At 35.7% G+C, this 25818-nt stretch overlaps 1 protein-coding gene across 4 annotated transcripts in view; it reads left to right on the plus strand.

The window, feature by feature from the left end:
* The window catches only part of MANEA (mannosidase endo-alpha), a 55177-nt gene that overhangs the window by 23088 nt on the left and 6271 nt on the right, over positions 1–25818 (plus strand). For all 4 annotated transcript variants that reach the window (XM_070223561.1, XM_001503820.5, XM_014734201.3 and 1 more), the window contains one exon: positions 7828–7937. In XM_070223561.1, coding sequence (XP_070079662.1) covers positions 7828–7937 — 110 coding nt within the window. The remainder of the gene's footprint in view (positions 1–7827; positions 7938–25818) is intronic.

Genomic DNA, 25818 nt, shown 5'->3' on the forward strand with positions numbered 1-25818 from the left:
AACAGCGGTGAGAGGGTTCTCGGCAGTTTTGCCAGCTCTACTGGTTCCGCAGCTCACAGGGAGGTTTGTCTGTTACATGCTACACTGTTGGGCAAGATTCCTCATGGGTTCCTTGGAGTAAGGCTGTAGGTCCCAGAGTGCCCACAAAGGCGATTTATTTGTGTATGGATGTCTAATTCATTGATTAAAAAGAGGCATATGAAAGAGGAGCGTCTTACGCCATTGTGTTGCTGACATTACTTCCTATTATACTCATTATTATTAGGTGAACAATAATTTGGCTGTAAAAATACTGAACACAAAACACTATTTTAGTATGAAGTTGGCATGCTGACTGGCATTTTTTGAATTGAAGAAGATAGTAAATGAAGGCTATTTAAATTGCTCTGTGGTTGAATGTGCTTTGACTTCTTTAACATTCATATTTTCCCTTTGATATAAATGGTCACTTTTTTATTCTTAAATTGCTGTGTAAAGTAATTATACTATTTTATTACAGAGTACAAGTTGGTTAAATTTTTGCTTTTACAGTTAGAAGTGTTATGTGTATAAATCCTAATGGTCCACTTTATTTTTTTCTGGAAAAGAATGATGAAATTAAAATGAAGTATTAATGTTATTTTTAAACTCCAACTATTATATCATAATAATGTATCAGATAGCAGAAGCCACTGATGATTTGTATTGTAAAAGATAACAGTTTATCCCTTGTATTGATATCTTACAATTCTAAAGATACCACATGGGTACCTTTTCTTTTTTTATAAAATTTTCTAAAAACATAGTAGAGTATTTAAAATAATGGCCCCCAAGATGTACACATTCTAATGCCCAGAATCTCTGAATATGTTCTTGTACATGGTAAAGAGAATTAAGGTTCCAGATGCACTGAAGGCATCAATTGACCTTGAGATGGAATTATCCTGGATTATCGGTGGGACTAATCTAATCACATAAGTCCTTAGAGTAGAAAGGGAAGAAAAGTGTGAGAGATATGTGATCTGAAAAAGACTCAGCTTGCTGTTCTTGCCTTTGAAAATGGGTTTAGCAGTTCATGACCCAAAGAATGTGGTGTCCTCCACAAGCTCAGAACAGTGAGGAAATAGATTTTTCCTTGGGGCATCCAGAAAGGAATGAAGTATAGTCCAACACCTTGATCTCAGCCTAGTGAGACCCTGTCACATTCTGACCTATGCAACTATAAGATAATAAATTTGCATTGTTTTAAGCCGCTAAATTTGTGACAATTCATTATGGCAACAATAGAAAACTAAGATACTTAGCAAAACATAATTCACTCTGTCTTTAAAATTATTTTCTTTCCCTCAGTTTAGCACTAAATATTTATTATTTCCTCCATATCCAAACCTTGTGCAAGATTCTGAGGACAAAAGGTGAATAAGTCAGATCCCCTAATCTTTCCCTTGTTTTCATCTTTGATGGGTCAAAACCAATAGATGGAAATCAGCATTAGAATATTTTCTGAAGGCAGAAAATACCAATTTTTATAAGGCCACATGTCTTACTTTTGCATCTCCTGCCTTTAAAATTTGTACATAAAAGTAGGAGAATTAGAACTTATAGTAAGATAAATTAGATTTTTGAAGTTTAAATGGATCTATTAACATTTAACAAAATGTCATAAACTTTTCTTTTAGAATAACTGTTCGTATTAAGCTTAAATTTGTATCTATAATTGTAGATTGGTGATAGTTTCATATTTCTATAGATACCTGAGTCTAGTTCTACTGATTGCCAATTGCTTTGTCTCTTGGGAGTGTGTTGGATTTTTTTCAGTTTTTTCTATGCCTCGTAATTTTTTCTTGAAAGCACGTCATCTTTTCTAGGGCTATAGAGACTGTGATAAGTAGTTTTTATTCCTGGAAAATGGGCATGCCTCTCTTTCTGCTAAGCCTGTACTGTGGGCATCCAGTTTTTCTGGATAGAAGACTGTCCTATCTCCATTAATTGTTCTTCTACTTTTATCAAAAATCAGATGCCTGTGTTTTTTTGGGTTTGTGTCCGGACTGTCTTCTAATCTGTTGGTTTATATGTCTATCCTTCACCAATACCATCCTGTCTTGATTACTCTAGCTTTGTAATACATCTTGAAGTCAGGTAGTGTGATTCCTCTTTGTTCTCTTTCAGAGTTTCTTGGGCTATTATAATTCCTTTGCCTATGCATATCAGCTAGTCCACATCTTCAAATATCTTGGAGGAATTTTGAATGGGATTGCCTTGAACATATGGACCAATTTGGGGAAAGTTGACATTTTAAAAATAGTGAATTGAATTAGCAATATTAAACAATAACAAATTGAATATTCTATTCCATGAACATCATGTGTTTTTCCATTTATATAGGGCTTTAAAAGGTTTTTAGTTTCTTTAGATTTTTGTAATTTTTAGCATACAGATCCTGTACCCATTTTGTTACATTTATTTCTAAGTATTTCTTTTTTAGGGGAGTGCTATTTTAAATAGTACTATTTCTTAAATTGTTATTTTCTTGCTCCTCAGTAGTAAATAGAGATGCAATTTTAAAAAATATGTTGACCTTGTATCTTGTGATTTTGATAAACTCACTTATTAACTCTAGGAGTATTTTTGTGATTCTTTATCTATATAGACAATCAAATGCAAATAGAGACATTTTCATGCCTTCCTTTCTGATCTGTATACTTTGGTTCTTTTTCTCTCCTTGTTGCACTGTCTTGGGCTTCCAGTGTTATGTGGATAGGAGTGGAAAGAGAAGATATCCTTGACTTGTTTCTGACTTAGGGGAAAAGAAGTCTGTCTTCATTATTATGTTAACTATAGGGTTTTTGTAAATGTCATTTATCAAGTCAAAGAAATTCACTTCTGTTACTACTACTGAGAGTTTTATGTTGAATTTTATCAAATGCTTTTATTCTGCATTAATTAATTTGATTTCTTTTTTTCCTTTAGTTTTTTCTTTTCAAATTTTTTTGTGGTAAAATACATAAAACATAAAATTTACCATTTTAACCATATTCATGTGTGCAGTTCATTGATACTAAATATATACCTAATGTTGTGCAACCATCACCACCATGCATCTCCATAACTCTTTTCATCTTGCAAAACTGGAACTCTACCCATTAAAAAATAACTCTCTATCGTCCCCTCCTCCCAGCCACTGGCAACTGCCATTCTACTTTCTGTCTCTAGTGTTTTGTCTCTAAGTACCTCATATAAGTAGAATCATAGAGTATTTGTCCTTTCATGACTAGTTTATTTCACTTAGCATAATATATGTTGATCTGAGTTGTAGCATATAGGCAAAATTGTATTCTTTTTTAAGATTGAATAATATTCCATTGTACGTATACACCACATTTTGCTTATCCATTCATCCATTGATGGTCACTTGGGTTGCTTCCACGTTTTAGCTCCTGTGACTAATACTGCTGTGAACATGGATATATAAATATCTCTTCTATAATCTTTTTTCAGTTCGTTTGGTTGTATACCTAGAAGTTGAATTGCTGAATCATATGGTAATTCTATTTTCAATTTTTTTAGGAACTGCCACACTGTTTTTCACAGTGGCTATACCATTTTGCATTTCCACCAACAGTGCATTGAGATTTCAGTCTCTCTACATCCTTGCCAACAATTGTTTTCTGTTTCTTTGTTGGTAGCTATTCTGATGGGTGTGAGGTGGTATCTGCTTGTAGTTTCAATTTGCATTTCCCTAATAATTAGTGATGTTGAGCATCTTTTCATGTGCTTATTGGCCATTTGTATATTTACTTTGGAGAAATTTCTGTTCAAGTCCTTGGCTCATTTTTAAATCTGGTGGGTCTTTTGCTGTTGAGTTTTAGGAGTTCTCTCTTTATTATGGATAGTAATCTCATCAGATAGATGGTTTGCAAATATTTTCTTCCATTTTGTATTTTGCATTTTTTAGTCGTTGATAGTATCTTTTGCTGCACAAAACTTTTACCTTTTATTATTTCTCTGTTTTTTACTGAGAAAGATTCACCCTGAGCTAACATCTGTTGCCAATCTTCCTCTTTTTGCTTGAGGAAAATTGTTGCTGAGCTAACATCTGTGCCACTCTTCCTCTGTTTTATGTGGGATGCCATCACAGTGTGGCTTGATGAGCGGTGCTAGGTCCACGCCCAGAATCCGAACCTGTGAATCCCAGGCCACCAAAGTGGAGTGCACAAACTTAACCACTTCACCACCAGGCTGGCCCCAGGAGTTTGTCCATTTTATCTAGGCTATCCAAGTTGTTCATGTACAATTGTTCGTGTATTTATCCGAGAGCTATTAGATGTGTTGTTTTGTGTGTTTTACCCCAGTCTTTTTTTTTCATTATATTTCAGTTATGGTTATTTCTTATGACTTGCCTGAAGTTACCTGACTCTTTCCTCAGCTCTGTTGAATCTGTTCATGAGTCTCTTGAAGTCATTCTTCATATCTTTTAATGTTTGTTTCACTTCTAGCATTTCTGTTTGATTCTTACAGATTTCATCTCCCTGCTAATATTTCCCACTCATCTTACATGTTGACTGTCTTTCACATTAGATCCTTTAACATTTTAATCATAGAAATTTTGAATTCCCTGTTTAATGATTTCTGCATCTCTTTCTTATCTGAATCTGGTTCTATTGATTGCTTTGTCTCTTGGCAGTGTATTATTTTTCTTGCATTTTTATGTACCTTTTAATTTTTAGTTGAAAGTGTGTCATTCTTTGTGGTGATAATAGTGTTTATGTCTGGAAATAGGCTTGCCTTTCTTAAGGCTAAATCTGTAGTTTGAAAGAATGTTTAAGATGTTTGAAAGCAGCACTAAGTAAGGTTCCTATATATAAAAGAAGCTATCACAAGCTCTGTGGAGTTAAAGGTATCCAAATTTATTTACCATTTTCCTGTCTTCTTGTTATTAAGTTTTTTTTTAATCAGTTTTGGAGGGAGTCTTACTCTGCATAATACATTCTCTCATTTATACTTCTTAAAACAGACTTTTAGGTTATGAACTGAACTTATTCCCACTTTACAAGTGTGGAAACTTAAGTGAAATAACTTACCTAAATATAAACCCCTGTCAAGTGACAAAATTGGGACTTGATTCTCTGGTCTACCTAATGTCGTATCTTGTGTTCTTAACTATTACCCTGTTTAGATGCATCATTGAACTTAACAAGCAAACTATTAGTTACATTGAAGGTGCTGTGATAAGTGCTATGGAGGGATGACAAGATCAATATGATATGATCTGCATTTATCATGCTAATATTCTAAGAATGGACTTCATAGAGTATCCTTTTTCACGAAGGAATTGGAATGGTAGAAATACACAGTAATAGATCTTACTTACAAATGATACTTGGTTGATGTATTTTCGAGAAACCTTTTTGGTTACTGTGAAGGATTCATTACCATTGTAAGTGGTCCAGCTCCCCTCAGGAGTAGGACCATCATTGGCTTGGTTCCCAGGCCATTACATATTCAGAGCTCATGAGTGACACAGTCCAAAAGATACTGTACAAAGATAAATTGGAGTGTGGAGCAGAGGATTGGGGTAGAATTAGACATGTGGAAGTGATAATTGATACAGTAAAGAAGCTGAAACACAATAATAGGATAAGGAAGAACAAAGAACATACTCCCTGTGCCTTAATCTACATATTCAGAAAGCATAGGGAGGAACAAAAATCACTAGACAAGAATGAGTTGGTTAGGGTGTTAAAAGAATCAGAATCATCTAGCAATGCTATCCAACAGAACTTTCTATGATAATGAAAATGCTCTATATCTGTGCTGTCCAATACAATAGAAAATGTTAGCTATTTTAAATTAAATTTAAAGCTAGAGGACTTCCCAAGCATGGCCAATTTGGGATTTAATCTGTTGTTTTTAAGAGCTGGTTTACTTTTGCCAGTTATGCTTCCAGCAAACTGGCTTCCTCGCTCACTTCTCTGACTTCACATTTTCACTTCAGTTTGGACAGGCTCTTCAGCTTTTTGGTTTTAAGAAGTTTTGTTCTCTGTATTTTATTTAATAATTTGTTTTCATTGGAAATTTTGGTCTAAGTAACCTAATCTACTATTGTTAGAAACAGGCATTTTGTTTTGGTTTTAATTTCAGGGAAGAATACAGTGCTCATAATTTTCCTGAGCTTTATGGCATAATCTTTCTTTTGTGTGTTCCTCCTTTATTATTTTCTCTCATGTATTATTTTTCCATTCATTTTTTTTGCAGGATTTTTTCATAGGTCCCATGCTGAGAAAATTCTTACTGTCATTCTTCTTTTCATTGGTGATCTTCTTCCTATAAACTGGGCTAGTAGGCAGCTTGAATATTTCATCACTTGTCTCCAGACACTTTTCTTACCTACGTTTTTCTCCATATATGATTCCTTCTTGGCTAGCCAAAAGTTTCCCTGAAGCCCCATATGTTATAGGTTCTTTTTCCTACCTCTTACGTTCTTGTTTCTCTTCTTATTTTCAGAGTGGATGGGGACATAGACATCTTTTTTCTATTTAGTGAAAGTTCTGTTTTGTTCCTCTAGATGGTACTGCTCTGTTTGTACGTGGAATGGCTGCCACAAAGTTTGTCTTACAAGTTAGTTCTCTGCCAATTTCTAACCTTACATTTCCTGGATTTCCACTTGCTTGGCTTTTTGGTACCACTGTGTTTCTCTCCTTACCTTAAAGAATCTGTTGATTGGTTTAGAAATTAGTATTGTCTTTCTAATGGCCTCTTATTTCTTTATATATGCAAGGAGGCTTTGAATTAGTTAATTTCACATGTTCCCTCTCCAGTTAGTGATTCTTTTTTTTGGGCTTATGTTTCTACAATTTTTTTTTTTTTTTTTTTGTAATTTATCAGTTCAAAAGTTAGTAGGGACTACAGGGAGAAAATATAATTGTTTTTATTTCTCGAATCTTCTGTTAAAAGATATTGGACCTCACAAAAATCTGCATATGAGTGTATAGCAATTTTATTCATAATTGTCAAAAATTGGAAGCAACCAAGATGTCCTTTAATAGGTGATTGGATAAACAAACTGTGGTATATCCATACAGTGGAATAATATGCAGCCATAAAAAGAGTGAGCTATCAAGCCTTAGAAGGACATATGAACCTTAAATACGTATTGCTAAGTGTAAGAAGACAGTCTGAAAAAGTTACTTTATGATTCCACCTATAAGACATTCCAGAAAAGGCAAAACTATACAGATAGCAAAGAGATCAATAATTGTCCCAGGCGTTGATGGGGAGCGGGAGGAGAGATGAGTAAGTGGAACACAAGGGGTTTTGAGGGCAGTAAAACTATTCTGTGTGATATTGTAATGATGGGCACATAACATTATGCATTTGTCAAAAGCCATAGAACTGTACAATGCAATGAGTGAACCCTATTGTAAACTCGGGACTTTAGTTGGTACTGATGGTCAATATTGGCTTATCAGTTGTAACAAATGTACCACACTACTGAAAGATGTTAATAACAATAGAAACTGTATGTGTGATCGATGAGTGATGGGTAGGAGGGGAGTTTGTGGGAATTCTGTACTTTCTGTGCAATTTTTCTGTAAACCTAAAACTTGCTCTAGAAAGAAAAATCTTTTAATTAATTAAAAGATAATAATGCCTGATAAAGAGTTCATATATTGACTATACAAAGTAATCGAATAAACAAAGGTAATATGTAAGTAAAGTAAAAAACCTTATGTGAGAATATGTGTTTTTTTTATTGGTAACAATTTGGTCTTTATTCTGCCTGTTTTTAGAATACCTGCAGTCTTTCCTGTTCCTGTGTTTATTTTTCTTTTTGGTCTTTTCTGTTAGGTGTACTAGCCCTGTCTTGGTACCCACCCCATTCAAAGGATGAGAATGGAGAACCTACTGATGACTTGGTACCAGGTATTTTGGATAAAGCTCATAAATATAATCTGAAGGTATTTTATTTTTTTATTGAGGTATAATTGACCTATAGCGTTATGTTAGTTTCAGAGATTCAACATAATCATTCAGTATGTGTATATATTGTGAAATAATTATCACAATAAGTCTAGTTAACATCTATCACCACACATAGTTACAAATTAGTTTTTCTTGTAATAAGAATTTTTAAGATGTTTTCTTAGCCACTTTCAAATATGCAATGCAGTATTATTAATTATAGTCACTATGCTGTAAATTACATCCCCAGGATTTATTTATTTTGTAACTGGAAGTTTTACCTTTTAACCATCTTGACTGTTTTACCCACCCACTGCCTCAAGTAACTAAAAATCTGTTCTGTGTAACTATGAGTTGTTTACTTGTTTATTTGTTTCTAAGATTCCTCATATAAGTGAGATCATACGATATTTGTCTTTCTCTGGCAGGCTTATTTCACTTTGTTTAATGCCCGTGATGTCCATTCATGTTGTAGCAAATGGCAAGATTTCCTTCTTTTTTATGGCTGAATAATATTCCATTGTATATATGTACAGTATTTTCTGTATTCATCCATTAATGGACACTTAGGTTGTTTTCATTTCTTGGCTATTGTAAATAATGATGCAGTGAGCATCAGATATCTTATTGGGTTAGCGTTTTTTATTCCTTTGGATAAGTACCCAGAAATGGAATTGCTGGATCATACAGTAGTTCTATTTTTAATTTTTCACAGAACCTCTATACTATTTTCCATAGTGGCTGCATCAATTTATAATCCTACCAACAGTGCGCAAGCGTTGCTTTTTTGTCACATCCTCACCAACGCTTATTACGTCGTCTTTTTTTGATGATAGCCATTCTAACAGGTGTAAAATGATATCTCATTGTGGTTTTTGATTTGCCTGACGGTTAGTAATGCTGAGTATCTTTTCATGTACCTGTTGGCCATCTAGATGTCTTCTTAGGAAAAATGTCAATTCAGAACCTCTGCCCATTTTTTAATTAGATTGTTTGTTTTTTGCTATTGAGTTGTGTGAGTTCTTTAAGTATTCTGGATATTAATACCTTATCAGATACATGATTTGCAAATATTTTCTCCCATTCAGTAGGTTGCTTTTCATTTTGTTGATGGTTTCCTTTGCTGTGCAGAAGCTTTTTAGTTTGATGTAGTCCAACTTACTTATTTTTGCTCTTTTTGCCTTTGCTTTTGGTGTCAAATCCAAAAAATCATCACCGATCAGTTTTGTAATATAGTTTGAAATCAGGGAGCATGATGTCTCCAGCTTTGTTTTTCTTTCTCAAGATTACTTTGGGTTTGTGATTCCATACAAATTCTAGGATTGTTTGTTCTATTTCTGTTTTATTGAATCTATTTCTGTTTCTCTTCTATATCTAAATCTATTTCTGTTTCATTGAATCTATACATTGCTTTGGGTAGTATAGACATTTTAACAATATTGATTCTTCCAGTCCTGAGCACAGAATATCTTTCCATTTATTTGGGTCTTCAGTTTCTTTCATTACTGTCTTCGAGTTTTCAGTGTACAAATCTATCACCTCCTTGGTTAAATTTATTCCTGGGTATTCTATTATTTTTGATGCAATTGTAAATAGTATTATATTCTTAATTTCTCTTTCTGATGGTTTATTATTAGTGAATAGAAATCAAACTGATTTTTGTATATTGATTTTGTATCATAGAACTTTAGTAAATTCGTTTCTTAGTTGTAACAGTTATTTTGATCAAGTTTTTAGAGTTTTCTGTATGTCATATGTCATCTGCAAAGAGAAATAGTTTACTTCTTCCTTTCTGTTTTGAATGCCTTTCATTTCTTTTTCTTGCATTAGTGTTCTGGCTAGGAGTTCCAATAATATGTTGAATGAAAGTGTTGAGAGTGGGCATTCTTGTGTTATTTCTGATCTTAAAGGAAAAACATTCAGCTTTTCTCTGTTGAGTGTGATATAGCTGGGGCTTTGTTGTTTATAGCCTTTATTCTCTCGAGGTATGTTCCCTCTATACCCACTTTGTTGAGGGTTTGTATCACAGATACATGTTTTTCTGCATCTGTAGAGAGGATTATGTGATTTTTATCCTTCATTTTGTTAATGTGGTGTATCACATTGATTGATTTGTGCATGTTGAACCATCCTTGCATCCCTAGAATAAATCCAATTTGATTATGGTGTATGATCCTTTTAATGTGTTGTTGAATTTGTTTGCTAATATTTGTTGAGGATTTTTGCATTTATGTTCTTCAGCAATATTGGCCTGTAATTTTCTTTCTTTGTAGTGTTATTGTCTGATTTTGGTATCAGATAATGCTGACCTCATAAAATGAATATGGGTGTGTTCTCTCATAGTCTGTTTTTCAAAATAGCCTGAGATGGATTGGTATTATAAATGTTTGGTAGATTTCATGAAGGAAGCCATATGGTTCTAGAAGTTTGTTTGTTCGGAACTTTTAGATTACTGATTTAATCTCCTTAGTAGTAATCAGTCTGTTGAGATTTTCTGACTTTTTCATGATTCAGTCTTGGTAGATTGTGTGTTTCTAGGAGTTTATCCCTTTCTAGAAGTCATACTTTAAGCAGCACCTTTTAAGTTATGCAAATATATCTCTTTCAGTGGAAGGCTAGGAGACAAGCATTTCTATTTGGTCTCTCTCTACTGAGCCCTGTGAGATAGTCAGTTAAAAACTATTTCTTCCTTTGCTCTCATCCTGTTGAACCCTTGAACCCAAGCCCTGCTAGCCACTAGAGCCAGGCTGTCAAGGGATGTTTCCTCTGGGCGGCAGCCCCAAAAGCAGGTGTACCAAATGTGTGCACAAGCTCCTTGCTCAGAGATACCAGCAACTTGTTGCTGGTTACAGGGAGTGTGTAAAGTTGGTGCCCACTGTCCTTCCCATCTCTTGTAGTTGGCCCCTAGACGTGCGTTTAATTTGAAGCCTCCCCGTCAGGTTGTAGCTGTGAAGATAGGCTAATAGACCTCTTTCACAGAGAGACTGGGTGCCTCAGGCTGTTGCTTCTGTATTTTACCCTGTGGGTGGTTGCCAGCTAAGAACTCTTTCTCTGATTGTACAGTCCTTTGGGACCTGTGAATGTATACCACTCTGGCCACCAGCGTCAGGTGATCAAGGAGTATCCCCTGGGTGGCAACCACAAAAACTGGGGCAGCAGACATGTACCAAGCTCTTTTCCAGAAGATAGCAGTGACCTGATAGGCAAAGGGAGAATGCAAAGATGGTACCCACCAGTTGCCTCTCTTTTGAGAGTGCTCAGTAAACCTCTAGATATGTGTTAAATTAGATGCCTGCCCCTCAGGCCAGGGCTTTAAGATAAGCATTTAGGTCTCTTTCACAGAAATATTGGGTGTTTCAGTTGGCTCCCTTTGTACTGGGTACTAGGGTGTAGCCACAGTGAGTGCTCATGATCCCTTTAAGAACCGTTTCTCTGTTTGCTATAGCCTTGTGGGTCTCATGGGCACAAACCTTGTTGGCTTTCAAAGCTAAATGTTTTGGGGGCTTGTCTGTTAGGTGTGCGTCTTAAAAATTGGGGTATCAGATTGGGGGTTCAAATCCTTCACTCCTCAGAGGGAAGCTGAGAGTTGTGGGTTCTCTCCTGATTGTGGGTCACTGTGCCAGTAGAGTTAGTGGTTAGATTGTGTCTTAGCCGCCTGTCCATTTCAAAATGGGTTTTTTCCTTGTTTGCCCAGTGTATAGGAGTCACTCAGCTGGTTTTTGAATTTCTTTCAGAGGAAATTGTTCCATGTGTAGTTGTAGATTTGGTGTGCCGGGGAAAGAGGTGAGTTAAGGATCCTCCTATGCCATATCTTGAACTGGAACCTCTGAAGGTATTTACTTTATCAAGCTACAAATAATTCTTTTGGGCATGAAGATAGTGATTACAACTTTTGCAGTAGTCATTTTAATTAAAAACTTGATGTGAAAATGACAATCTTTTTTAATAATACTACTTTTTTCATAAAAAAATTTCTATCACATGAGTTCGAAACCTTTTCTAGATTACAACTTATTAAAGATGCTTTACTATTTTTCTGTGCTTGTTTTATATTCATCTACTTATTTATTTTAGAAAAGAAAGAGGATTGAAATGTTCTTTTATGAAGATAATATAGTAATTAGTGAGATTTACATGTCTAAGTATCTTAGATGTCAAAGATGTACTAAAAATGTGTTGTTAACTATGTGAATTTAAGTATTTATAAAGTAGTTAGAAAACAAACTCCTGCTCAGAAATTTGTCAGAAGTCTGATTTTCATTTAAACCTCATTTAACACACATTCATACTCACACACACACACCCCCCGTTGTAGATATAAAATGCAGATGAAAGTCTGAAGACAACTGTCAGACCAAGTGTATCTGCCCAGATATTATGGTGTGTTACAAATGAGGGAAAATTTCTCACAGCATGAGATTTTTATTTCTTTCAAAAATTAATTAATCATGGAGAAAAATAGAAGGGATGATGAAAAGGATTTAAATAGCACTGCAAAGGAAGTTTTTAAACTGAATACCAAGAGAAGCAGCATTGTTTTCAAAATCTGAGGATACTTTTAAAAAATTGGTCATGTAGTAGGTAGCAACATTAATCTTAATAAATTCACAAAAATTATAACCATAGAGTCTGCATTCTCTGACCACATTCAGTACAACTGGACATTAATAATTAAGGCCAAACTAAACATTTAAAAAATATAAAATTGTTTAAAATTTTAATTATAACATTGTAATTTAAAATAATACTTCTTTTAAAGAAAAAATCAAAAGTGAAATTTGAGGTGATATGAAAATAAATAGCGCTGAGATTACTGCATAATCATTATGCAGTAACCATATCATTATGCATTAGCCATATCATTAGGACCTGGATAATAAAATAAACTAAAAGTAGAAGGAGGAATAATAAGGCTGAAGTAAAGAGTTAACTAAATCAAATAAAAAACATTTAAAAGCAGTAGCCTGGATAAATTAATCATTTTTCCACTTTTGGAAAGAGATATAAAATAGAAAAACTACTGGTGAGATTAAAAAAGGAAAAAAACTAGAGAAACGTAATCTCATCAAAAATTGAAAGGGAATATACATATAGGTACAGAAGACAGTTTAAGGTTTTATGTCACCATATTTAAAATATGTAAGAAATGGGCAGTTTGCTTGGAAAATACAAAAAGGTTTATTTTTTATGCAGCAAGAAGTTTAAAAGGTCTGAGTTGACTTGTATCCTAGGAAAACTTCTAAAAGTTTATTAAACATATATCTTCCCCAAAGCACCAGATTTTACCTGTCATTTCTATTTCTCTTGAGAAACAGCTAATTCTTGTGATATTGAAACAGTGGAAAGTTTACTCATTATCAATTGCTACATAACAAATTACCCTGAAACTTGGCAGTTTAAAACGACAAATATTTATCTCACCCAATTTCTAAAGGTCCAGAATCTGGGAGTGGCATAGCCAGGTAGGTCTGGTTCAGGATCTCTCAGGTTACAGTCTAGCTGTTGGGTGGTGCTGCAGTCGTCAGAAGGCTCAAGGAGCCCCTCCCAAGCTTTCTCATGTGGTGGCTGACATGCCTCAGTTCCTTTGAGCTGTTAGAAGGGGAGTTTTAGTTCTTCACCAGTGAGCCTCTCCACAGGACTGCTGGAGTCTCCTTAAGACATGGCAGCTGGCTTCCCTATAGTGAGTGATCTGAGAATGAGAGTCCAATATAGAAGCTACAGTCTTTTTTTGGACCTAATCGTGGAAGTGACTATCACTTCTGCCCTATTCTGTTGGTTTATCTATTGATAAACCAACCCAGGTACAATGTGGGAGGCAGCTGCACAGGTTATATATATATCAGAAGGTGGGGATCATAGGTGGCCATCTTGGAAACTGGCTACCACAGAAAACTTGTGAATTTGTTCTCTAATGATAGCGTAATTCTAATTCAAAAACTAAACAAGCATAACACAAGAAAGGGATTTATAACATGATCTCACTAGTTAAAATATATGCAAAATTCCTAAATAAAACTTACAGAAGTAGTGTTGATTAGCACGAATCTCTGAATAGTTTCAAGAGTATGAAATCTGAGTTCAAATCTCCTGCATTCAGTGCTGACTCAGCCACTTACTGGCTATTTATGTAACTCTTGTGCCTCGGTTTCCTCATCTCTCAAGTGAAGAAAAAAGGAACAAAATCTACCTTACAGAGTGGTTATAAGATTACATGCAGTAATATGTAAAGCACTTAGTGTCTGGCAAAGAGTAAGCAATATGGAGTGGGCACTATATAAATGTTAAGTAGATAAAACTTTATTGATTATTTAAAGGAGATAAAACATCATCTTAATGGATACTGAAATTTTGTGGAAATAAAAAGTCATTACTAATAAAACTGTTAATAATGAGAGTTCTTTAACTTGATAAAGGGTATTCCTTAGTAACTTATATCACACACCATACTTAAAGAAGAAACAGTAGCATCATACTCATAACCAAGATCAGTCAAGAATGCCCTCTATTGGGCTGGCCCAGTGGCGCAGTGGTTAAGTTTGCGTGCTCTGCTTCAGTGTCATGGAGTTCGCCAGTTTGGATCCCAGGTGCGGACCTACACGCTGCTTATCAAGCCATGCTTTGGCAGGCATCCCACATAAAAAATAGAGGAAGATGGGCAGAAATGTTAGCTCAGGGCCAGTCTTCCTCAGCAAAAAGAGAAGGATTGGCCGTGCATATTAGCTCATGGCTAATCTTCCTCAAAAAAAAAAAAGAATAACCTCTATCATCAGCATTATTTAGTATCGTTATAGAGATTCAACAAAGCAGTTTAACTAAAATACATGTTCTTAGTTTAAGGAAAATGTTCTAAGAAAAAGTGTTCTAAGTAAAATTATCATTCTTTGCAAACAGAAAATACCTTCAAAAACCGTGAAAAGTACCTAAAAACCATTAGATATAATGAGTCCAGTACAGTGACTGAAACCAAAAAACATACAAGTCAGTAGGATTCCTATTTTACAGGGCAAAAACATGGAAAAAGTACATTGAAAATAGCATAGCAATGGATATAAAGAAATCTTTGACATTTTATTGAAGGATATGAAAGACTTGCATAAATAGAGAAACAGGAATTTGATGGGAAGATCCAAAATTGCAAAACATTTGTATTTTATTTTTTTTTAATATGATGTGTAAATTTAATGCAATCCCGATTAAAAGTTCCACTGAGATTTTTGACAGGCTGATCCTAAAGTTTCAAATGTATTTAAAAAAAAGTATAACTTTTAAAAAATATTTATTAATGACAGGAAAGCTTGTCTTCCTAGATACCAAAATGTACTATAAAATGGCAGAAATTGAAAGAGTATGGCATTAGCATCAGTATTCAGAAGGAGATAATGAAGTGTAATACAGGGTCCAGAAACAAGGCACTGTATATGGGAATCTAATGTGTAATTCAAGAATCATTTGGAATCAAGTATAAACGGGAGGTTCGTTAATGATCTTGTCTTCATGACACTGATTTAGTTTTTTGCATTATCCACTCTTCTGTGTCCTTGGGCAATAATTTTCATGTCTATTAATTCTTCTTTTCTCAGGTTGCTCATTTTTCTTGAAGTTTATTCTTGTTTTTCAATGCAGTGTGTTTGTAAGTCTTAATGAAAATGTGAATTAAAACATCTTTTAATGAGAGACTATTTACCCTGAGTTCTCAGGCTGCTACCATTCTTAAAAATCAGTGAGGATTTTCATTTGCTCTGAAACTTCTTGCAGTTTATATATCCTAATGGAAGACAAGCTAGTTTGACCAATACACGTAATTGAGCAAGCTCCCTAAGAGATGATGTGGATCACTGTTGAAATATTTATTTCCAAATAAAAACGTGAAAAATTAGTTTTGTTTTAGTATTCCTTTTGCAGCTTAACGATTCAGCAGTTGTTGGGGAATAGAAATGGAACTCTAGGGAAAGGGAAAGAACTAAATAGGTGTGCATTTTCTTTTTTTAATCCTTGTCCATAGAGCCTTCTTTTGCTACTTTACAATCCTGAATCAGTTAGGGCAGCATCTCTTAAACTAGCTGACTGGCGAGAGCTGTCGTCTGCTGTCCCCTAGTGCCATTCAGTGAGCTCTCGTTGGCACTTAAAATCTGCACATAGACAGACCTGCAGCTTCTGGCACCAGTCTGAGACTGGATAAGTGAGTTGATTTATCTTCCACAAAACAGGTCCGAAGGCCACTCCTCTCACCAGGCCCTACTATAATCCTGGGAGATGGGAGGGAGGAGGCCTTTGCAACTCAGGGAAGTTGGCTGTTTCATTACTTTCAGGAGGCTTTTAAAGGTGAAGTGACATGTTCTGATGCACGAGGACAGGTTGTGTTTTCTCCTGTTTAAAGCTTCCCTGTGGAAAGAGGGTGTGGCAGAGAGTCTAGTTGCCAACACTCTTGCTCTCTCTTTGCTTCAGATTTTTTATCTGGTAATTAGAAAAGTTTGGAACCTGACAGGCTAATATTTTCCAAAATTTTTAGAATAATTTCTTGTCCTTATATCTGGGGAGGAACTATACATTGCTAAAAAAAATAGACCAGGACCGTGAGACTGGAGTTCTCGTCCCAGCTGAGTAGCTCTGGAATCTTGTGTTAGTTACTTCAGCTTCATTTTTTTGGCGTGTCTTCCTCATTTGTAAAATGACAGGATTAAACCATAAGATGGTTTTATTTGTTGGATTTTTGTGTGATTTCTGTTGTGTTGATCTTGTCAGATGGATATTTTTTAATAATTAGATAAAGTTTAGTAAATTCTGTTTTTATCAGGAATAGAAAACTTTCCTGTGCTCGCTAATATAAGGAAAAGTTAGTTTAATTAATCACAGTAACGTACTAGAATTTTTTAAAGTTCTAAGGCAATATGATACACAGAGATGAATAATAATATTGTGAGTTCTGTGCTGATAAACTGGGGCCTATGCTGCACTTAACTGACCACACCTGAAAACTTGAAGTATAAAATAAGTAGGTTCATTAGTAACAACTCTTTTGGTTTGCTAATCTTCAAAGCAAGGAGCTAATCTGTCCTTTTCTTCAATTGATTAGTATAGACCTGCTTAGCCCCTTTCCCCAAAAGCAGCCTTTCAATTTATCAATTTTATTTAAAAAATATTCTAATGGTTTTAACATATTAAGTCTACTTCAATCTTTTTTTTTTTTTTTTTTTGAGGAGGATTAACCCTGAGCTAACATCTGCTGCCAGTCCTCCCCATTTTTGCTGAGGAAGACTGGCCCTGAGCTAACATCTGTGCCCATCTTCTTCTACTTTGTATGTGGGATACCTGCCACAGCATGGCTTGACAAGCAGTGCATAGGTCTGCACCCAGGATCCAAACTGGCAAACCCCAGGCTGCTGAAGTGGAACCTGTGAACCTAACCGCTGTGCCACCAGGCCGGCCCCAATTCTACTTCAATCTTGATTAATGTGTTTCTATTCTTTGTTTGGGTTTGTTTTACTCTTCTCTTTCTTTTCTTTTCTTTCTTTCTTTTTGCTGAGGAAGATTGGCCTTGAGCTAACATCTGTTGCAAATCTTCCTCTATTTTTTATGTGAGCCACTGCCACAGCATAGACATGGACTAGCAGTATAGGTCTGCAGCTAGGAACCAAACCTGGGCCACTGAAGCAGAGCGTGCTGAACTTAACCACTAGGCCACTGCGGCTGGCCCTCTCTGCCTTTTGAGTTGAAAATGTTTTTCCTTTATTTTCATTCTATTTTTGTTTAGGAATAGAGAGTTTTTGAGGAGTGAATTTGTCTCACAGTTAAGCTTTTGTTATAGTTCATTAGTTTCTATTATGTAATGTTTTAACTAGTATTAGTCACTGAATAATTTGTAAGTGCAATTTTGATTTATTAACTTCATACCAAGAGTCATTTAGGTGACTGCTTTTTAAGTCATAAATAAACAAGCAAGAATAGCAAAAATGTTTGACACTTTAGTTACTTGTTTTGCATTGTGTTTAGCAAATGTGGCCTAAGATATTTTTTTGGAAGAGTAAATGAGTAAAACTAAAGTGTAAATCATGATTTTTCAGAGATTTAGATATCTGCTCGTTCATATACTTGTCTGCATATTCGCTGGAGTAAGGGCTGTAACTCGTTTTACTGTCATTAAGCAGTCTGGTTTTGTAGAGACTATACAAATCACAGATGGATCTTTTCCTCTATATCCTCTCCATCCTACACCATTAAGAACAGAGCAGTGAAACAATCTTTTGAGTGAGGCATGATAGATAGGTTTTGAAGTCAATGTATAGCAAACATCCTGTTCTCCCTCCCCTCTGTGGAAAGAGCAAGTATATGTCTTGCCTCGTTGGTGTTGGGCTTGGCCTCATGGCTTGCTTTGGCTAATGAGATGTGAGAAAACATAATGTATACCATGTCTGAGCAGAAGCATTATATGCATTTCCATAGTTGTGTTCCTCTTCTGTGAGAACAGCATGCCCCACGTGCTCCTCTGCCTAGGACCCAGAATGACAGACGCATGGAGCAGATCTAGACCTAATCGACAGCGTGGAGCAGAACCATCAGAGCCACTTCATCAGCCTTTGTGCAACAAACAAATGTTTGTCTTTGGAAGCCACTGAGGTTGTGGGTTGCTTATGATACATCACCATCACATTAAGCCTGACTGAGTTAAGCCAGCCATCTGGGTAAAAAGAAAATCAGGCTGATCCAGTGATTCTTTCCCTTTGCTCAGGATTATAGTGGAAAGAACCAACTCAGCCACTGGTGGTCTTCTTGTATTTTAATAAATTTAGTATTGTATTTTAAAATAGCACGTTTTTTTCTACTTTGTATATAAATCACATTTCTCATACTATTGGTTTATCAGCATCCAATATTTATGTGGCCTGTGGTTCTAGAATCATCATTATATCTGCTGCTCAGGCTTATGCAAATTTTTCACCATGTAAAACTTATATGTAGTGTGTCTGTGTTCTTTTTAAAATGGTTTTTCAGCTCCATTTGAAAGACGTTATTCTATCCATGACTTCTCTTCTTTTTCCCTTTTTTCTTTCTTGTTCTCAAATTAATAATGTGAATTTTTGGTGAAAACTTGGTGAATCTTACCTAATGGGGTATATAAATGGCAGACCCAGAGTTTAATTTATTACCCAATTTTGCCTGGAAATCGTTCATTCACTCATGCATGCATTCATTCATTCAGGGTCTGCTATGTGCAGTTACTGTTCCAGATGCCAGTAATATTAAGAAGAATAAGATGTTATCTCTGTGTTTAAGGGACCTTGCAATCTAGTGAAGATCAGAGAAAAACACAAGTAATTGCAGGAAGAGAAAAGTACAAAGTATGATGGCACCACATTGGAGTAGGAAGACCTACCTCATTCTTATTGTAGTGGGGGATGGAGGGTGTGGGGGATGGAGGGTGTGCAGGAGTGAAGGGTGGGGAGTAGAGGAGTTGGAGAAGGAGAAAAGTATGATCCAATTTTCACTTCGTTTTTTATTTTATTAAAATATAATTGACATAACATTGTGTAAGTTTAAGGTATACAACATATTGATTTGAAACATTTATATTGTGATCTGATTGCCATTAGAGTGCTAGCTAACTCCTCTATCATGCCACATAATTATCATTTCTTCTAGTGGTGGGAACAGTTAAGATCTAGTCTCCTTGCAAGTTTAATGTTTATAATACAGTTTTGTTGTCCATAATCACTGTACTATGTGTTAGAGGTCTGACTTTTATTTATCTACTAGTTGCAAGTACGTACCCTTAAACAACATCGCCGATTCCCCCATCCTTCAGCCCCTGGTAACCACCATTCCACTCTGTTTTTTTGAGTTTTTTTTTCCAATTACACATATAAGAGATATCATACAGTATTTGTCTTTCCCTCTCTGACCTATCTCACTTAGCATAATGACCTCAAGGTCCATCCATTGTTATTGCTGTAGTCTCAAATAGCAGGATTTGCTTTTTTATCTCACTGCTGAATAGCATTCCATTGTGTGTGTGTGTGTGTGTGTGTGTGTGTGTGTATAAAACACATTTTCTTTATCCATTCATCTATTGATGGACACTTATGTTATTTCCATGTATTGACTATTGTCAGTAATGCTGCAATGAACATAAAGGTGAGATATCTTTTCGAGATAGTGATTTCATTTCCTTCAAATAAATATCCAGAAGTGAAATTTCTATATCATAGGGTAGTGCTATTTTCAATTTTTTGAGGAACCTCCATACTGCTTTTTATGGTGGCTACACCAATTTTACATTCCCACCCGCAGTGCCCAAGAGTTCGTTTCTCTCCACATCCTCCCAGCATTAGTCATGGCTTGTCTTTGTGATGATAGCCATAATAACGCATGTGAGGTGCTATTTTACTTCTTTTTGATTTGCTTTTCCCTGATGATTAGTGATGTTGAGCACCTTTTCATGTACCTGTTGGCCATTTGGGTGTCTTTGGAAAAATGTCTCTATAGTTCCTATACCTACTTTTTAATCAGATTTTTTTTATATTGAGTTGTATGAATTCTTTATAAATTTTGGATATTAGCTACTTACTCAGTTCATGGTTTGCAAATATTTTCTACCATCCCATAGTTGTCTTTTCATTTTGTTAATCGTTTCTTTTGCAGTGCAGATACTTTTAAGTTTGATATAGTCCCACTTTTGATTTTTTCTTTTGATTGTGCTTTTAGTGTCTCATGCAAAAGACCATTGTCAAGACTAGTGTCAAGGAGCTTCTTCCCTATGTTTTCTTCTAGGAGTTTCAGGTGTTATGTTTAAGTTAATCCATTTCAAGGTAATTTTTGTGAGTGGTGTTAGATAGAGGTCCAATTTTCTTTTTCTGCATGTAGTTATCCACTTTTCCCAATACCATTTGTTGAAGAGACTGTCCTTTCCCACTGGATGTTCCCGACTCCCTTATCAAATTTTAGTTGACCTTATATGCTGAGGTTTAGTTCTGGCCTCCTTATTCTGTTCCATTGGTCTATGTGCCTATTTTATGCCAGTACCATACTGTTTTAATTACTATAGCTTCATATATAGTTTGACATCAAGAAATATAATGCCTCCAGTTTTATTTTTCTTTCTCATGATTGTTTTGGCTATTAAAGATCTTTTGTGATTCCTTGAAAATTTGAGGGTTTTTTCCTATTTCTGTGAAAAATGCCGTTGGATTTTGATAGAGATTGCATTGAATCTATAGATGGCTTTGGATAGCACGGACATTTTAACAATATTAATTGTTCTAATCCGTGAACATGGGATGTCCTTCCATTTGTTTGTGTCTTCATTTTTTTCAGCAAGTCTTATTTAAAGCAATGTATAATGAAAACTATATTTAGGTTCTCCTGTGTTAGGTGCATAAGTATTTACAAATGTAATATCTTCTTATTGGATTGACCCCTTTATCATTAGATAATGCCTTTCTCTGTCTCTTATTACAGTCTTTGTTTTACAATCTGTTTTGTCTGATATGAATATAGCTACCCCAGCTTTCTTTTGGTTTCCATTTGCATGGAATATCTTTTTCTATCCTTTCACTTTCAGACTGTGTCCCCTTATGTCTGACGTAAGGCTTTTGTAGGCAGCATTTAGGTAGATCTTGGGTTTTTTACAATTTAGCCACTCTGTGTATTTTGACAGTTGGTAGCTTGCCAAGAACTCCCTCCAAGTGTTCCAATCTCCTGGGACTCAAGTACTCAAGCCCTGGCCACCAGAGCCAGGTGATCAGGGATATCCCCTGAGCTGCAGCTGCAAAAACCAGGGCACTAGACACATGTAAGAGCTCCCCTCCAGGAGATGCTGGCACCCTAGAGTGCAGCAGAGGGAGCCTGGGAAGACAGTTCCTGCCCTCTGAGATCACTGGAAAGGTTTACAGTCACCCCTTAGATGTGTGTCTCATTAGAAGCCTACCCTCAGGCTGTAGCTGTGATGATAAGCTAATAGGCCTCTTTCAGCGCAAGACTGAGTTCCTGGGTCTCTTGCTTCTTGCTGTGCCCTAGGAGTTGTAGCTATTTAAGAACAACTTCTCTCTTGGTTACAGTCCGGTGGGACCCATGAGTGTAAGGCCCCCGTCCCCCAGAGGGAACATGTGAAGATTGCGTTCACTGGCCTCCGTTCCATGAGAGGACTGCCATAGGCCCCTCTAAGTGTGCCAATCCAGAAGCCTGCTGCTCAGGCCAGAGCTCCAGGAGGAGCAGAGGCCTCTCTCTCAAAAAGGCTGGGGGTGTTTCAGCCTCCTGTCTGTGCATGCCCTGGGGGTGGTAGCCTGCTAAGAACCTTCTCTCTGATTGTCACAGTCCCATGGGACCCAGGAACGCAAGCCTCCCTGGCCTCCAGAGCCAGGTGTTAAGGGGTGTTTCCTGAGTGGCAGCTGCAAAAACGAGGGCACCAGATGTGTTGAAGCCCTCCTCCTGGAGATACCGGCACTCTCAGTGCACCAGGGAGAGCATGGAGGTGGCACCCCCTAGCTGGAGCAAGGCAGAGCAAGGAAGAGCATGGGAGGTGGTGCACCCCAGTCTCCTTCCCCCATCAGTACCCCTGGCCCTCAGACCAGCAGTTTAAAATTAGCAAATGAGTCTCCAATGTAAAGTCTGGGCGCTTTTCAAAGGGCCGCTTCTGCTCTGGGCCCTGGAGTGGATGAGTCTGCACATGAGCCCTAAGAGCCATTTCTCAGTTCGCCACTGCTCTGCAGGGCTTGTGGCTGTGAGCCCCCTTGGTCTTCAAAGCCAGATGTTTCGGGGGCTTGTCTTTCAGGTGCCAGTATTAAAAGCTGGATGCTTGATATGAGGTACGAAACCATCACTCCTCAGGGAGAATCTCTGGAGTTTGAGTTCCCTCCCAATTGTGGGTTGCCGCACCAGGGATGGGGTTTATGGCAAGATTGTGTCTCAGCCTTTCCTACCTGCTTGGTGTGATTTCTTTCTCATCTGCCAGATGTGAAGGGGTTGCGCTGCCATTTTTTAGGTTTTTTTCAGAGAAATTCTTCCATATATAACTGTAGATGCAGTATCTGTGGGAAGAAGTGAATCCAGGATGTTCCTATGTCACCATCTTGAACCAGAACTCTTTTTTTCCCTAATAGGACAGAGAGATATTTATTTCAACGAAATTATAGAGTAAAACTACAAAAAAACAAAAACATTTGACAGTCAGACAATTTTGTAAGGAAGAAAGTTAAAGGTAATCAGCATAAGAACAATAAATTATAAATATCTGTTCGTATATTAATGGGGAAAAATAATCAGGAGAAACCCAAGAATACTTTTAAAATACGGCATCATTGCCACAGGACATGAAAGCATTTCCATAAAAAATTAACAGTTTTCACTTGGACATTTAATTTTTTCACCCTCTTTGAATTTACATACTGAAACTTGATGTTTTACTGTGGTTTTCACTTGCATAGAATATCTTTTCATCCCTTCCCCTTTACTGTGTGTGTGTCCTAAGCTGTTGTGGTCTCTTGTTGGCAGCTTATATTTAGGTCTTCTTTGTATCCATCCAGCTGTGTACCTTTTGATTGGTGAATTCAACCCATTTACATTTAGAGTAATTACTTATATGTAAGGACTTACTAATGCCATCTTATCAATTGCTTTCTGGTTTTGTATTTCTATGATTTCTTTTCCTTCTGTTTCTCCCTACCTTTGTAAGTTGGTTATTTTCCATGGCGCTATGCTCTGTGTCTCCCTTCTGTGTCCTTTGTGGATATGCTCTAGATTTTTGCTTTGTGGTTACCCTGGGGCTTACGTAAAACATCTTAAGGATAAAGCAGTCCATTTTAGGCTGATAGCAACTTATCTTTGATTGGCTATAAAGGCTTCCCATTTACTCCTCCCTTTTATATTATTGATGTCACAATTCACCTCTTTTTTGTCATGTATTTGTTAACTTATAGTAGCTACGGTTATTTTTCCTACTTTCCTTTAACCTGTATATTATAGTTGAGTAGTTAATACACCATTGTAATAAAGAGTTTAAGTTTCATGTATGCCTAATTTATTGATTAAAACACAAGATAAGTGAGGAACATGTTGTTGACATCACTCTCCAGGAGAAACATCAGCAAGTTCCTCACATTTTCACTTCAGAAGTTCACTTTGGCTGCAGGGTAGAGAAAAGACTGGCAAGGTCAAAACTAGAAGCATGAAATGAGGGAACATTTATATGACTCTCATTCCTTAATCCGAAGATAATGCAAGCATTTGGTTTTAATATAGTATTCTGTCATTTTTAAAGTTGTTTTAGTATTAGTCTAATAGATTTTTCCAAATGGAATAGAAAAATAGTGACTACATCACATCATTAATTAAACCTACAATTAAGAAGTTAGAAATATATGAGGGAAAATTTAAAATATTGGATATTTATCATTAATGGCTTTTTGAATTACTACAAATATATTGATCTAAACTTTACAAAAGAAGGATGCCATTTATAATTTGCAGCTTTAAAAGGAAATTCATTTTGACCTCGGATATTTGCTTAAATATGGTGTCCTTTATATATAAAATGGAATCTGTCTTAGGAAATACAGTGTTGCATCTTAAGGGAGATGCAGGGTAACATTATATAAGAGTATGAATATATACCTTTGCCAACCTTCTTTCAATTGTAGTTAAAAAGCAAATACCAGAGCTACTGAAAAATCCAACTACCCTAGCAATACTTACAATATACTGCAGAAATGAATTTAACCTTCCTTTGCTACTGATAAAAACTTTCTTTGTATATATTACTGAAATCTCATTTTATTAAAAGTAGAGAATGACATTTTCACTAAATGCTCTCTGACTTTAAAATTACTTCTGTGAAAACTAGTAGTACTGATTAACATAAAGTGCATTTCACTTTAATTGGGTAGTTGAAAACAAAGGCTTATTAAATATTCCAGTAGCTTAGAAATCTTGGATTCCACACATGCTTCATAGAGACCAAACCCTACAATTAAAATAATATCAATAAGTTTACTAGATTGCCATAAAGATTTTTAATGGTTACTGGTAAGTCAGTAAAGTTAGTAATAAAAGTGTAAATTCTCATATTTGTTTTACAGATCTTAAATAGATTGTCATTGAAGGAAGGTATCATCTATACTATCTACACTACCCGTTAGAAGTGGCATACAAAATGATTTTACTAGCTATTATTAGTTTTCTTGATTTATATATAACTAACTTGTTTTAGCTAAAAAAATTTGAATCTTCTGTGCACAGTATTTTAAAAATATTTTTGGTTACTGCTTTCTGTTATTATGGTAGAAATATATAAACCGTGTCACCAGCAAGCATTCTGAAAATTATCATCCTTTATAGTTCTAATGGATATTATTTTTTCAGTAATTTTGTTGTAAATTCTTTGAGTAATGGTACAAATTAAACATGGATTATTTTGTAAAATGCTATTTTAATGATATAGAAGAATTTGTCATTTAAAGACGTGTGATATTGACTCTATTTAAATATAAACTTCATGGCCACACCTGAAAAAAGAATCTAGATTTTTCTGGACTATGGTTTATTTTGTTTAAGAAAGATACGTCTGAATATAGAATATATCCCTCTTTATTCTTTATAAGGAATCAACAGATAGGAACAATTATTGCTGAGTGGTTGAACATTTGAGCTCTGAACTCAGACTGCCCATATTGCCTCCAATTTGCTGGGTGACAAGTTACTGAACCTGTCTTACCTTTGATTGTCTCATTTAGAAAATGAAGTTAGTTAATAGTAACTGTCTTAGAGAGTAGAGAGAATTAACTGAGGTAAAAAGTATAAAATCGTTAGCATATTATTTAACAGAGAAAGCTCTTAGTAAATGTTATTACTATTAGAATTCTGTAGTAACTTTATGTTCACTAAGTATTC

The sequence above is a fragment of the Equus caballus genome, chromosome 10, assembly GCF_041296265.1.
Source record: "Equus caballus isolate H_3958 breed thoroughbred chromosome 10, TB-T2T, whole genome shotgun sequence".
Lineage (NCBI taxonomy): Eukaryota > Metazoa > Chordata > Mammalia > Perissodactyla > Equidae > Equus > Equus caballus.